We start from the raw sequence: 15480 nt of genomic DNA, 5'->3' as shown, positions 1-15480 counted from the left end.
GCATTCTCAGAAATTCTTCATCTTGTATCTTTACAAAGAATGTGTTCTGAACTGCCATGGCAGCAAACAAGCATTACCAAGCACTGAGATCAAAATTGTGGGCACAAAGTGATGCAAAGAAAAACTTTCAAGGACATGTTTTGAGAAGAACTTTTAAAGAACGAGAAAATTATGAAATACCAGAATGATCTACAGGAAGCACTTTGTAACTTGCAGGGCAGAGACCTTCAGCATAAAGTCCTAAAGATCTAACACCTGGAAGAAACATCAAGATGAAAACAAAAATAATGGAAAAAGCTTTATAACATGTGAAGTACCCTAAATGCCCTGAAGGAATGAAACTATTTAAAGAGTATCTAGCTTATTTTTTTCTATCCATTGTGTCTGACCTTGAAGTCAGACCAGACTGTTCAGTGCCACTTGATTCTCATCATCTCTCATAATTCTAGTTGCATTTCTGTACTCTTTTCACCTGATTCAGGGCAGACAAAATGAACTCCAGCATAATGGGTGAGATCAAATGAAATTACAGAATTAAGAACGAATTTTCTTCTGTAAAAAGATTCAGTCTGGCTTTAAAAGATACAATACATACCAGCCACCTTTACTATTCAATTTTGAATCAATTATGCAATGTTACAATATCACACTAAACACTTATTCCTTTAACATTTATACCTGTAGTTATTTTCAAAACTTAAGCCACTTTCCAGACTATCAAATATCACTTTGCACTCCATGATCTTTCTTAAGCACCAAAAGGGGGTTCCTCTAGGCTTCCAAAAAAATGCTAATTAACCACAATCAAGCTGTTTTTTCTGTTAGCCACTGCTTTACAATGCTCACAGAACTTGAAGTCTTGAAAGGCAATTGTCTAAAAACATACAGAATGAAATCAGAATGAAATGACAAAAAAAATCTGACTTCTAGGTCCCCATTATTCCAACTCTTCAATATGGTAGAGCACTTAACATTTGTATAGCCTTTTTTTAAATGGGAAAAATGTATACTCTTGGAGTTCTATGTTTAACTATGGGAGTTAGACACCCAGCCCCCACATTTGGATCTGAGAACTTCTAAGTTGTTCCACTGCCCTCCAGTTCAGTCAGTGTTAGACAAAATTCCTACTCTTTTATGATGTAAGTGCACTAAGAAAATGGGTCAGAAATAAAAGCTTAATAGCTAATCCTTTGGAGATATACTTCAGCATTTACCAGCGGAAGTTAAATAAAACACTTTGCTCTCTCATCTTATGCTGTGCATGAGTCTCTATTGAGTGATGATTTCCAGCTACTCTGAGTATTTAACTAAATTTTCATCGCATTCTAACTAAATTTTCATGGCATTTTTAGAGATAACGAGCAAATATTCCTCATAAAGTATAAGCAAAATAAATGCTCCAGACCAATAAAATCTGATATTGTTTAATTTCTTGGATTCAGTACACTGCACAGGATAGGCCAAAAAGCAAAGTCAGAACATCCTAGTGTTTTTACATTTCAGAACACTATTATGAGAATAAGGGTAAAATTCAATTTTTTGCTTTTTTCTTCATTTTTCAACATACCAGCTCATTGTTTCACTAGCATTGCACTGCATTATTTCTTGTCCACAAACGTGTTTACCCATGAAAACCTGGTGTCAGTCTTCATTATGTGTCTTGTGAAATTCCAAATGCTCAAACCACAAAATAAACAAAACTAAGGAAAAACCAAAACCTCAACTATTGTCTTAGCTTATATTGTGTCATGATCCTGCCCAAATGATTTTATGCAAATACAGACAAAATGTGTATGGTAAAACTGAGTCAGAGTTTATTCAGACTCTTAGGTAGGGTTTTAGAGAGCTCACAAAATGTATAATTTTTTAATATCAGCCTAAACAGTCAAGTATTTCTAATTCACATTTGGCTAATTCACCAATCAAACTATTCAAATCTTTTGATGTACAGCTTCTACTACTAACTTCTCATCATTTTAACAAAATAAACCAAAAAATTTAAGTTCTCTTATTAAAGTACAAATTCAGATAGCTGAAATTTGCACTGAAAAGGCCAAACTGAGATAGCTTAATTCAACCAAACGTGACAGAAATCTCTTCAAAAGAAAGAGGTCCAATCATGTCCAGTATAAATTAAACAATCTCTAAGAGTGTGAAATCAGAATCATGTTTTGCGGGACCTACTATATTTTTTCATCTATCTTATTTCATAATTAGAAATGGTGAACAAATACGGATTATTATATCTTAATATTGTGAATTACGTACTTACTTCAAAGGTATACCTATTAATCTATTTTCTCCATTACAAAGTTTTCAGGCAATGACTTCAGTCAAGCCTACATTGAGCTAGATCACCTCTTTTAGATGTTTTGGAAATTCAAGTTTACAAAGGACTCTATTCAACAGTATTACTCCAAATCTGCAGGAACAAGAAACCAGCAAGAGAATTAAGCTGCCAAACGCAGAATTATTGCTGGATGATTCAATTTTTTAAATCAAGGAAGCAGAAGAAAAATAGTCCTTTTTAGCCTTTGTTAGGCATGTGTGAAGCACTAGCATGCATTTATCAAAAAGAGTCCTTAATAAGGGGCTTAATAACTTTGATTAGTTGTTTTGATTGGAATGGCTCTCTAGGACACTAATCAATGTACAGCTGTGCATCTCTGAACTATGTTTTGACAAGAATGTCTTTTCAAGTTCATGAACATCTGAAGTGAAAAACATTCCCTGTCAGAAGTTGAAGTACACATTTATTTAAACTGTGAAGCAAACAAACAGCTTTAAGATTTTACAATGAGTCCCAGAAATTAAATGTCACTCTTCTGAAGTATACAGGTTATGATTAACTAAGTACTGTATTTCTGTTCCATTTTATTTTTGTAAAAATGGGAAACACAAAGCCATTGTTGGTAAGAAAATAAGAAATGGTCTGCCTAATAAATGATCAGCAGTGCTACTGTATATTTGATAGTCATTCATCTGTTTGAGTGGGTATACCCTGGTGCAACATCTGTTTTCAGAGTGCACTTTGTTAAGAAATCCAGCCTGCTACATCAAGATCAAGCATCTCTACCTAGAAAGTAAACTGAAAGAAACAGGTTTCCACTCTCTGCTGACTTCAAATGAAAAGTACTCGCAACAGAAGTGTCACTTCCATGAAGGCAGTAAGACCCACACTAACAGAACTAATTAGCATCCGACAATAAAGCCAAGCAGAAATCTAACACCTAGCCCTGAGAAGTAACTAGCTGGCAGCTCCCCACTTCCTCTGAGAGGGCTCAGCCTTACGGGGTAAGAGATGCAGCACCGAGAGAATCCAGGCAGCCGAGCTATTTCCAAGAAGCAGGCTCCTCCTCTCTCCGAAACCCTAACCGCTCATCACCTTATCTCCCCCCACAGCGAGACCTCCCCGTGCTCCTTTCTGCACGCATCGCTGCCTCTTCTGAAGTATCCCCTGTCGGGCTTGCGGCCCGGCAGGTGAGAAGCGGCTCTCTCCCAGATTCCCAGAAATAACCAGAATCCCAGAAAAAGCTCCTGAGCTGCAGCGGGCACTCTGGCCGATGCCCGCGAGCACACTGATCCCGCTCCTCCGCGGTGCCTCTCTGCAGCCTGAGAGACAAACCATCCCAAATGGTGTCGCGTGGTGACCTTTTCTTTCTTTAAAGACACTTCTGCTGATGAAACATTCATGGCAGCCAAAGACCTCAACCATGTCAAACTCCTCTCCAGTGGAAAACTGAAAGTCGATCATTAAAAACCAAAGCCCTGCAAGACTTCAGGTGAAGGATCATTATTAAGCTGTTTCCCGAGTCGGGCACCCCTCATATCCACTGAGAATCCCTGTACCCCAACATGCATCTGCAACCCACAGCACCATCTAGAACACCTTGGGCTGAGCATCTCCAGTGACCAGGGGACACCACAGGCGGGGCAGGGCACTGGGAATCCATCAGCCCGACCTCCCTCAAAGCTGGACCAACTTCAGAGGTAGATAAATATGTTCTCCGACTTTTTTTTTTTTTTAATTAACCGCCTCAATCGCACCGACACGAGGGCCTTCCCCTCTTCTGAAAGGTGCGAGGCGGTCGCACTTCCCACGGCGCGAAGCGTCCGCGCCGGCCCCCGGCACCCTCTCCCGCCGCCGCCCGTGGGCGCCGGTGGAGGCGCCGCTTACCTGAGCTCGGAAGTAGAGGAAGAGGGCGACGCTGCAGACCACCTGCCCCAGCCCCAGGAGGACGAGGGCGGCCAGGAGGGAGCGGGAGGCGGGCGGCGGGTGCGGGTGTGCCGGCAGCGGCGGCGGCGGCGGAGGCGGCGGGGCGCTCTCGTGGGCGGCGCCGCTGCCCAGCTCCTCCGAGCCGCGCAAGTACTTGGTGTAGTCTCGGCTGGCGCGCCGCATCGCAGCTCCGCTCCGCTCCGCTCCGCTCCGCTCCGCTGGCTCCACAAACGACTTCACGGAGCTCCCCAGGGCCGGCAAACAACTCTGCAGCCCCGGCCAGGCACCTCTTATAAACTAGGCGGCCAATCAGCCCCGGGCGGCGCGCCCCTGCTGCCCTCCTCCTGCTCCCGCCCGCCGTCGCCACGCACATCACCGCCGCCCCCTCCTCGCCTCCCCTCCCCGAGCACCGACCGGCCCCTGCCGGCCCGGGTCGGGCCGGGTCTGTCACGCCCCTGCCCCCGGACTCCCTGTCCCCCCCGCCGTCGCAGTCGGCGCTGCTCCTCCCCTTCTCCATGAATGAGCAGCGCAGGCAGACCTGCCTCCGCCGGCTCCTGCCCCCTCCTCACCCTTGCCCCACGCGGGTTTGCACCGCACCCAGGCAGCGCCGCCAGCTGAGGCCTCTCTGAGCCCCTAGTTGCATCTGGAAGGTCCTTTTTCCTCTAAATTCCCAGGTACCTGGAATCAGCATGCACCTCGAGTGGGTCTCATCAGTCATCCCCTGGCCCCTTTGCCCTCAGGGCCTGTCAACTCCTCCATCTCACTCCCCCTTCACTCAGGCCAGGCTAAAATGAGCGCAAAAGGTGTTGACTTGCACTGTCCAAAAGAGGCACCTCTAGTTCACAGTTTTGTGAAAGGAATGGGGTAAAGAAACGGCAGAGGTGTGCTGGTGCCTGGCTGCTGGTGAAACCAGCTCAGAGCCTCCCCATCTCCCCACATGCAGCCAGTCTCCTACAGATGCATTTCTGAACCCTTGATTAGGAACATCTTACGGCACTTCCCATGTCTCAGCTTGCGTTCTGTAGCAAAACCTCTTCTTCATAAAGCCACGCTACAGTTTGTAGGCACTTTCTTTCTTATGGTCCTCTGGGGGTTCCATTTAAGCCAAGTGTCACCTTCGTATACTTACTCATTTAAAGTTTGCCTATTTCTAGTCCTTCCTGCCTCCAAGTAGGCTTTCCTCCATCCAGACTTTGACTCATCAGTTCATCTATACTTTGGGATTTACTATCTCTTCGGTAGATAGAGTTTATGTGCCTCACAAGTTCACTTTGTGGAAAACATTCTCTTAATTCCTATGAAAGTGCTTGTTGCAATGGCAGTGCAGGTGTATTAGGTCTGCAGCCCTGTAAAATTCAGTAGGGAGATGGTCCAAACACAAAAGCAAGTGAGTTGAAGTATGGCTAAGTCTTTAAAGAACATGGGAGAATGACACAGATCTATCTTGTAGGTCATTTGTCTGTAGAAAAAGGTCTAATTTTATTCTGGATACATAACAGAATATCCTGTTTAGGTCTGCCTAATCTGAGAAGATTATAAACTTTACCTCTCAAAGAATTTGGCTGAACCAGACAAAATTATGTGCTCCAACAAATTAAAGGACACTAAAACTCACCAAACCACCATGCAACAAATTACTATCAAAACAAGCTGATATCATTTAGCACTGGACCCAAATAGTGCAATGGCAATTCCTTCACCAACAATGAGACATCTGAGAAATGATGATGACAGCACCTGCATACCAACATCACCCACCAGGAAGTCATGGAGAAATACCCCAACCTTGAATAGCTCCCCATATATCTTCTTTCTCAATGCTTACTTTTATGCTCGGAAACATTGGGAGCATTGTGGTCTGTAGTCCAATTAGAGGAATTGTTCCTGTAAGTGTGTCTCAACTTTTCTGAAAACAAAATGAAGGTAAAATAGCCACCATCACCTGTAAAATAACCATGAAAATAATCTCACATTATAATGAGCTGGGCATTCCTAAATCAATTTTACATTCTTTCAGAAATAATTTTTTGGAAGATACAACTGGGGTTTTTAAGAGTCTATATAGTTTTTAAAATCCAGTCATCAATTAGTTATTAAACAAGGAGATAGGATAAAGGAGAAGTTAGGATAATATCAGTGATGTTAGCAGGTGATTTTTTTTATGCTTTTATATGAGAAGGAACTCAAAAAAGACATCTGCTCTTTTCACCATAGAGTTTGTATTTCTTCCTAATTAAGAAGGAAAAAATTGTGTTAACTCTTGCCACCTTAAGGTGCTCTTCTAGATTCTTGCGGAAAGAAACCAAAGGAGACTTTCACTGAAGGGCTATGACACCATCTTTAAATATTTTGTGAAAACAACTTTCTCCAGACAAACATGCTTCCTCCACGATCACTGCTTCATAAACTATCTTCTTACTGGCACCGTCTTTAGTATTACCATCACAATGCTACACCAGGGAAGCATTACGCCTGACCCAATGCCTGAGTGATATCAGCCTTCTAACTGGCATCTTATATATGCCAGTCTATTGACATTTAATAATTTAATAGTCAAGCCCACCTATTTCATCTTCATCCACAACAATTTCATCCTCACAAAATTACAGAAGCAACTAAGTACTTGTATCCAAGTGCCAGGATATCAGGCTCTTCAGGAGACACCTCGAGTACAAGATTAATCTTCCCACCAAACCAACATGGGTTCCTAGGATACACTAGGGTACATAAATGACATCTGTTCTGAAAACTTGGATTCCCTTATTGATTTCTACCACAAATTCAGCAACCAGAATTGTCCAGCAAACTCTCTCTGGAAAACTTACATCAGCATCAACTTTCTAGACACCAAGGTCAACACAAAAAATAGCAACTGTCAAACTACCATATGCAGAAAATCCACAGACCAACACATCTCCTTCCACAAACCATCAGCTATCCAAAACACACTAGAAAAACTGATATAGCCCACAGACATCACCTCATTTGCTCTGAGGAAAACATTCATGACACACCCTCACAAAGCTACAGATGGTGCTTATCCAACAGTGACATTCCACTAGGATAATATATTTGAAGAAGCCACCTAAACCTTATCCAAACTTACTACAATACAGAGAGATAATCCCCTACTGTGTATCGTATACCACAACATGCAAGAAACGTATACTGAAAATGTTAACAAGTTGTAGCTTACCTTGGAAGAAAATCATACCTTGAAATTATTTTTCCTAGAAACACCCCTCCTTCCCTTCAAACCACACTTATTATCATTAGCTCCATCACTGAAAGCAAATTTTGGCAGACCAGTAGATAGTGGCTAGAGCCGGATAGCTCAAGAAAATTATCCAAATATTGCTAGGCCCTCATGATAAACATCTGCTACAACAGAACCACCGAAATATACAGATCCTACATATAAGCATCCTGAAATCTCATAGGCATCATGCAATGCATTCGCTGCTCTTAGGGATCTCTGTGGGTGAAACCGAACAATCACCGTGTGCTACCTAATTAGGAAAGAACAGCAACACCCAGTTACACATTGGAAAATTATATTCGCAAAACAACTCGCCCGTCTCTAAGCTTGCAGTACTGACTCTGCAAGACCAAACAAGGGCCAGAGAACCAAAATGTGCAACTCTATCAGATACGAGATTCCATATCAGATTAATTTGAGAAAGACTTCTGAGTTTCCTCACTTCTCAAGTCATGCTGATCTTTGATGGGAATTACTGTTTCCTTTGCTCATTCAGCTTCTGTCACACCACTTACACTTTTAACAGGGTTGGGATCACCCTCTGCTTCCAAAGTAGAAAACACTTTTCTCTCAAATGTCTGACCGATTAAAACAATTAATTGCAATTCAAAGCAATTTGTATTTTCTCTATGCTTTGGACCCAAAGAATACTTGATCTACATGAAAATGAATCTGCTTTATCTAATATCTCCTTTACACAATTGTCTATGTTGGCCTAATAAAAGATATTTTCTTCTAAAAAAACGTGGCATTCTTTGGATTGTGTGAGGAATAATAACATATATAAAAGTTCCCATGAACTAAGTCCTGGCTCTATAAATGGTAAAGGGTGGGCTTTCATTAGAACCTCGTTGTGATTCTGTGCTTGCAGATAATGTCACTGTAGATGCAAGTAACTACTACATAATGTGAACTCTTGGCCCCTGAGCAGAACACAGCTTTTTGCTATGGTCTACAAAATACTTGTGTTACAGGAGATGATCACAAATATCCTACTTGTGATAAGAGTGCATAGGTGCTGGTATTTTTTTCATCATTTTGCTTTGAAGCAAAACAGGAAACTGTGTTTACATAAAAAGGCTGTGTTGAAAGTAGTTCCCATTGCAACGTTGATTCTCATTGCAGAATTGAAAGTCTTGAAAAATCTGAAAATGTCAAAGAGCAACAAGCCTGCAGGTCAAAGTAAAAAATCAGGGGAAAAAAATCCTTTTTTTTTTTTTTTGTTTTAGTTTTTTCTCTTTCAAAATAGGAGAACAAAAAGTTCTTCTCCTGATCTTCATTTCAAATAAGACAGTGGTTTTTACCTTGAGACAGATTATGCAGCTGAAATATCCCATATTGATAAAGCAGTTGAACACGTTTTTATTCTTACACCGGTAAGATTTTATTCCTGTGAACAAATGTTTGTAACTAATACTGTCTGGTATTACTATTGGTTGGAATATTGTCCGTAAAATTACTTCATCAGCAAAAGGTTGTTTTGGACCTGACAAAAATGTTTGAGATGTATTAATTTTGAGCATATTTTAGACAGTAGGGTTTCCAAGGAACAGCACAGACTCTTTAGGGGATGTAAGGAGAATCCTGTACTGAAATTCTGATCTACCGAATGTGAATACGGATGTTTTGATGCAAGCAGTGAAAATAGGCAGAGGCGTTTTCCATGCATGTTAGGAGGAAATGAAATTCTGCAATCTTCAAAATTGTCATGAGTTGGACTTAAACATTTTTTTCACTTTCACATGCTATATAGTGATTATTATAAGTAAATATGTCAGTGTAATGAGAAGGATGACAAAATATGACCAATAACACAGAACGCCTCACTGAAAATTTAGGCTTTAATTTAAAATACTATTCTAGATAAGGCTGGGAAACAGCAACTGATGTACCAGGAAATAATTACTGTATTTTAAAACAGTGGAAATATGCATTAAAATGTCATTTAAATTTTCCAGCAAATTGCCATTCTGCTTCTTTCTAGTCTAGTGGGTATGACAAAGGTCAAAACAATGACACTGATATTGAAATCTCAACAGAAATAATTAGTATAAATTAAAGTCTTTTATGTTTATGTATAAACTCTTAAATTAAGGTAATAGAAGTAGCTTTTTTCCCCTGTTCAGGAAAAAATTACTTGAAATGAAATTGTAGGGGTGTTCTTACATTGTTTTAGGACTGAAGACAGCAATAGGGTGTTGGGGGAAATACTGGACAATATGTAAGAGAACAGTTTGTGCCTCTCTGGATTTGGTAAAACCAAAAAAAAAAGCCCTACATTGCTTGTCAGTAGTTAAAGCCCTCAGAGCCTCTTAAAAAGCTCAAAGAAATTGGTGAATACATTTTTCAGGACTTTGATATGTGTTGGATCAGGTTTCTCCAGTAAGAAAGCTTGGACTTACCTTGTATAGATTTGCACAATTTATTTCTGTATTGTACAGCTTTCACACGTTAGTATTACATGACCTTGAGGCCTCTTTTTCAGGACAGGGACTTTCTCTATATTTCTTAAAACCAGATATGCTGAAACATTTCTGAATATAAAATATTTCTTTAGCATCACTTGACTGTCATAGCACATTTCTTTGTAGTGCCTAAGTTTCAAGCGTCCTCAGCCAGACAAACTCCATGACCAAGTTATAGGTGACATGTGGAGCTGTGAGACTCCTGAGATGGAGTCAAAAGGCAAGTGGGAGTCCATCCTAGTGATTATAATCCATCCCAGGAGCACAGGCAGTGAAGCACTTTGATCATAGGGGTCTGATATTGGATAAAGTCACTCTGGTCAAACTATACATTACAAGTGTTTCAATTTTATTTTTCCAAATAAAACAGAGCAAAACAACTTATAGTACAATCAACTTATTAAAGTATTGCAGAAACAATATTTTTTATTAAATGACATTGTCAGAATTAGTTTAACACTTTCTATCTAATTTCACCGAGTGGCCTTTCCTTCTCCATAACTTTATGTTGAAATACAAGTATCCCTAAGTTTTTGTTAAGACCATCTGTCTAATTTTAAATATTTCCATTTACAACTAGGAACTGTATAACTTTACCTTTTTTGGCCATCTTCCAAGCTGCTACTACACATTTACTGCTTTCAGCACTACCTAGAAATGGTGGAATTGCTCTGATGCCAAGGAGGAACCTGTTGATGTTATTACTGATCAGATTTAGTTAGGGTATATGCAATTGAAAGCAAACCATTTGTTGATGGCTTCTGTGCTGCAGAACAGTTTTTTCATACAGGAGGATAAGACCAGTACTGAATCAGAGGGAGATCCATCTAGCTCACATTTGTCTGTGTGGGTGGCAGCTGCTGCAGAATAGGAGTAGCCGTATCCAGCTGTGGAAAGCAGTGTGGCTAGCCCAAGCCTTGCTCTTTGGAAACCAGACTGCAGTTGCCTGGAGTCTGTCCTTCACAGGGTCAGTTTTGTTAATTAAGTGGAGTCTGGAGCTTCAGCCACCATGCTGGAATTTCTGGGTCTGAGACCCTTGAATTGTCTGGAAAAGTGGTTCAGGCCAAAAAAAAAAAAATCCCAACCCAGGATTATGCCCTAGCACCTGCAGTTCACCATCCACAGTGACAGGGAGTAGAACAATTGCATGCTCATTCAATATCCAGGCTCTCTTGCTGCCCAAGAAACCAATAGCCGCAAAATCAATAGTGAGTAAACCCAGCTAAGACAAGAGAATAATGTTCTGATTTCAGAATTAGGAGAGGCCAACAGTCCATGCATGGGAAAAAAATAAAAGAAAGGGCAAGCATGTAATTAGACTTCCCAGTACACTCCAGCAGCTTGTGGCTCAGAGCTGCCCTGTGGTGGTATTTTTTGTGTTTAAGTCTGAGCTTGAAGCTGTCTGAGGATTCTGATGGTGTGTGTACATGTGATGGAGGCTTGGTGGGAGCTGTCTTGAATGGGGAAGGAACAAAAAGATATGACACAAAAAGAAAAGGCATAACACAGCAGTGATTACAACAAAGAATATGAGTCAGAAGCTGTCAGACATGCCCAGCAGTGCTTGTGGCTCACAAGAGGGGACACAGAGTATCAGATGATGTAGCAAATATCCCTTAAAGGGGATATTGAACAGAGAAGACCTGGAAACATGAAGTACTGATGAAGACCCATGGGAACAAAGACTGAAACACTTGGAGGTCAACACAGTAGAGAAACTCCTTCTTAAAAGAAGTGACGTACCTAAATCATAGGAAGGCTTGGGTTGGAAGGAACCTTAAAGATCATCTAGTACTAAGTACAAAGGGATATTGGAAAGAAAGTTGATTGAGATAAATTAACTGTCCACTTGATGTAGACAAATCTTCATCTTACAAAGGGGACAGGGAATTCCAGGCCATATGGGAGGAGGAAAGTGGATGTCCTTTTGGAAGAGAAAAGGCAATGCCTCTACCCTTCCCATTAAAGCTTTGACAATGCTCTCATCAAATCCCATCAAATTTCACAAACTACTTTATTCCCACTCATCTCTCTGGCACTGGTCATGTCAGTTGGTGCCCTCTGAGTGCTGGATGGGGCTTGGCACAGAACAGCCATTGAGGAAGAGATGCTGGGCTCTCCCACAGTCACTCCACAGGATGTGGGAGACTTGCCTTCACATTCCTCTTTTTGCTAGTGTGTTTCAAGCCCACAAATATTCCAGAATCCCTAAGAAGAAATCCTAACCACATATCTGTTTGCTGGCTGAAGGATGGGCTCTCCCAGTTTGCACAGAAGTTTTAGGAATTTGGAAGAGGAAGGAAATGGGGAAAAGAAGAATATGAGGGAGATGGGTGGTGTATGGATGTGTTCCCATAAAAAGCAAAATCTGCCTTAGAGATAATATCTATCTATCTGGAACATCTGTCTTCATCTCTCACTTCCTCTTTTCTCCACATATTTTGGTGGTTAAAACGTGGGGCAAGAGCATCTGGATTCAATTCTGCCTCCATGAAGGAAGGCATAGAAGAATGTCCCACGTCCCTGGAAAGTAGTACGATCATCTGCTCTTCTGACGTGAGAGCAAACGCATTTGCGTAAGCCCACCTGTCAGAGCTGTTCCACATTGCTCAGAATAACTAGAAGGAAAACAAATTGGGGTTTTCTGATTTAGTAGGATGCAGAAAGGATGCTCAATGCAAAAAAGAGACAGCAGGAATTAGAGAAAGGTTTTGTGTGGATTATGATGTGATGTTGAATGTATATCCTGAAAGCAGCAATGCAGGGCTGAGGTGTTTCCTGCTCAGCACCAGTCCTTGGGGGTTTCATTCCAAGTACCTGCTATGGAGAACAGGCCACAGACCCAGCTCAGGACAGTGTCCCAATGCTTTGGTAAGGATAGCATGAAGTTTGGAGTCACAGTGCTCAACATGGCAGCCCAGTGCACTGCAAGTGATCAAAGCCTGCATAGTAGCTGAATTTTTTCCTCCTTTATCACCTTATTTGATCCTGCAGCCAGTGCCACTTAACAGTTCAAATAAAGACTGTGGTAAAAGCTGCCCAGGAGCATTATAAAGCAGAGACAGGTTTTACAGTATGAGGCCTCCTAACATAGCATAGTCACTATAGCATAGTCAATAGCAAAGAAATGCACTTGTACTTTTTAACTTTTTATGTATTATCACTTATCAATAGGTCTGTAGTACTAAAATTTGTATAACTCCTTCAACAAGTGCACCAGGACTGGACAGAATCAGCAAGGGTTTCAGGAAATATTCAAGTAGAAAGCAACTCCCTCAGCATCATTTAGCTTGGAGACTGAAGAAATAGGATAGTTTCTTCACAAATAAATACTTGCAGATGATTACACCCTATTCTGCTTCATCATACGAAAACATAATAAAAGAACAAACTGAAACAGAACACTGCTGTTTATTCTGCCACACTTTTGAAGATCTCAGTTCTAATTACATATCATAAAATACTTTGATGCCTCATATAAAGACAAAGTGTGAAAATAATACTTTGCTAGTTGAGAACTTTCTACTAATTATAGTTTGAAATGTTTGCATTTGCTTTATTTTCTCAAAGGCAATTGCCAGCAAGCTGGTAAAATTGGGTGAGACTCAAAATACAGTGCTCTTGTTCCAGATTTTTATGACAGGGTGACAGGGTTTAAGTCCCAATGAGAGCTTGCAACTGTCCCATTCTCGTTCCCACATTGAAGAAAGATTTCTATCTGGAAGCAGGACAAAGAAATACTACCAGAATATCAGAGGATTGAAAAGATTTCAAAGTCAAGGCTAAAGCGGCATAATTACTAGCCACAAATACATTAGAAATATGAGGGTGGAAAGGGATCTTATTTAAAGTAGAGGTCTACAGACAAAAAAATGAACATAAGTTGTCAAGGATTATTTAAGCAGGAAATCAGAAGAAGGCTTTCATAGAATCATAGAGTATCTTAGGTTCAAAAAGACCATTAAGATCATCAAGTTCAACCATTAACCTGTCACTGCCAAATCCTCCACTAAGCCATGTCCTTAAGCACCATGAGAACATGTCTTTTCAATACCTTCAGGAATGATGACTCAAACATTCCCTGGGCAGCCTGTTCCAATGCTTGACGATCCTTTTGGTGAAGAAATTTTTCCTAATATCTAATCTAAACCTCCCCTGGTGCAATTTGAGGCCACCTCCTCTTGTCCTATCGTTAGTTGCTTCAGAGAAGAGGCCAACACCCACTTCTCTACAGCCTCCTTTCAGGTGGTTGTAGAGAGTGATAAAGTCACCCAGGGCCTCCTTTTCTCCAGGCTAAACACCTAAAGCTCCCTCAGCCATTCCTCTTAAGGCTTGTGCTTCAGACTCTTCACCAGCTTCACAGCTCTTTTTTTACCCATTTAAGGAGTCATATTCTGGAATAACCAATCATTTAGAGTAGATGAAGCACAGAACTTCTCTAGAAACCACACTAGATAGATTTTATCTGAGAAAGGGATTATTTAAGAGTTTTATAAGTCTTGCAATGGAAGGAGTCTACTTCAAAAGGCCTTTTCCAGTCCTTCTTCTGCTTTTGGATATGAAGAAGTTTTGAATACTAAGGGCAAGATACTCCTTTGCTTGCACAAGATGCATGTACCTTGAAGCACAGGGGAATTATGTGGTTTCTAGCTTAGGGGAACAGAATATGTGGATCTATAAAATAAGGCTGTTTCTCATGCAGTTTTAAAATCATAATAGAAAAGAGTTTTATTGGACAAAGGCTCATCATTTAGGCATTTTTATCAACATGAATGGAGAGGTTTAGTGAATGAAACTGCAATGCAAGATCGTCATTCTAAGTTCTATGTGGCCTTCTTGTCTCGGAGACCAATACCTATTCTGCCTGCCAGCAGAAAACTGAATCTCATAAAGAAAAGGAAAGATTTCAAACTCTTGCAATAAAATGGACACCACCGGTAGAAAGACCTCCAGATTAATAATTTTGTAAATTGAGAAATTAATCTGGAAAGAGCACAGGGAGAATTCTGCTCCATACAAATGCTCTGGCATTGCAGCTAACATGCACTGCATGTCCTTAGACTGTATTTGCAGGTGACAGTATTGTCTCCCTCTTTTACAGAACAACATCTTTCCCTGGCAGAAAGTCAACAGCTTAGCCAGCTCAGTGCTTTTGGCTTATTTTTGGTCTCCAGACATCTTTGAATTAAAAAAAAAAAAAAGGCAAACAAAGCAAAGCAACAAACAACATTTGGCCCAAGGTACATTTCTAGTTACAAGACTCACCATTAATTAAATGGCAGTTTTTCAATCCTGTCACCACACTTATGGACAGCAGAGTTCAAGAAGTTCATGAACTGGTTCCCCACAGTTATCTTGAACATGAACTCACTGTTTAGTCAATGGCTTATAAAAACAAGGCTGGACAGCTGGTCTCTGTGTTACTTACCACAGTCTCAGGGCTGGGACAGAGGAAATTTAGGGAATATTTCCAAATACAGTCTGCCAGATTATTCAAATCTACAATACATCCAATAGATATTAAATATTATTTGCTCTGG

At 40.8% G+C, this 15480-nt stretch overlaps 1 protein-coding gene across 2 annotated transcripts in view; it reads right to left on the bottom strand.

Annotated features, from left to right (window-relative positions):
• TNFSF11 (TNF superfamily member 11) overlaps positions 1 to 15480 on the bottom strand; it is a 45492-nt gene that overhangs the window by 20280 nt on the left and 9732 nt on the right. Inside the window, exon 1 of one of the 2 annotated variants that reach the window (XM_027675201.1) lies at positions 4178 to 4399. The exons of the other annotated variant lie outside the window; for it this stretch is intronic. Coding sequence (XP_027531002.1) covers positions 4178 to 4399 — 222 coding nt within the window. Of the gene's footprint in view, positions 1 to 4177; positions 4400 to 15480 lie in introns of those variants that run through there. 2 annotated transcript variants of the gene reach the window in all.

Source organism: Neopelma chrysocephalum, unplaced genomic scaffold (genome assembly GCF_003984885.1).
Source record: "Neopelma chrysocephalum unplaced genomic scaffold, ASM398488v2 Primary Assembly neopelma1_25, whole genome shotgun sequence".
NCBI lineage: Eukaryota > Metazoa > Chordata > Aves > Passeriformes > Pipridae > Neopelma > Neopelma chrysocephalum.
Note: the sequence above shows the minus strand (reverse complement) of the source record. Positions and strands in the feature narration are given on the sequence as shown.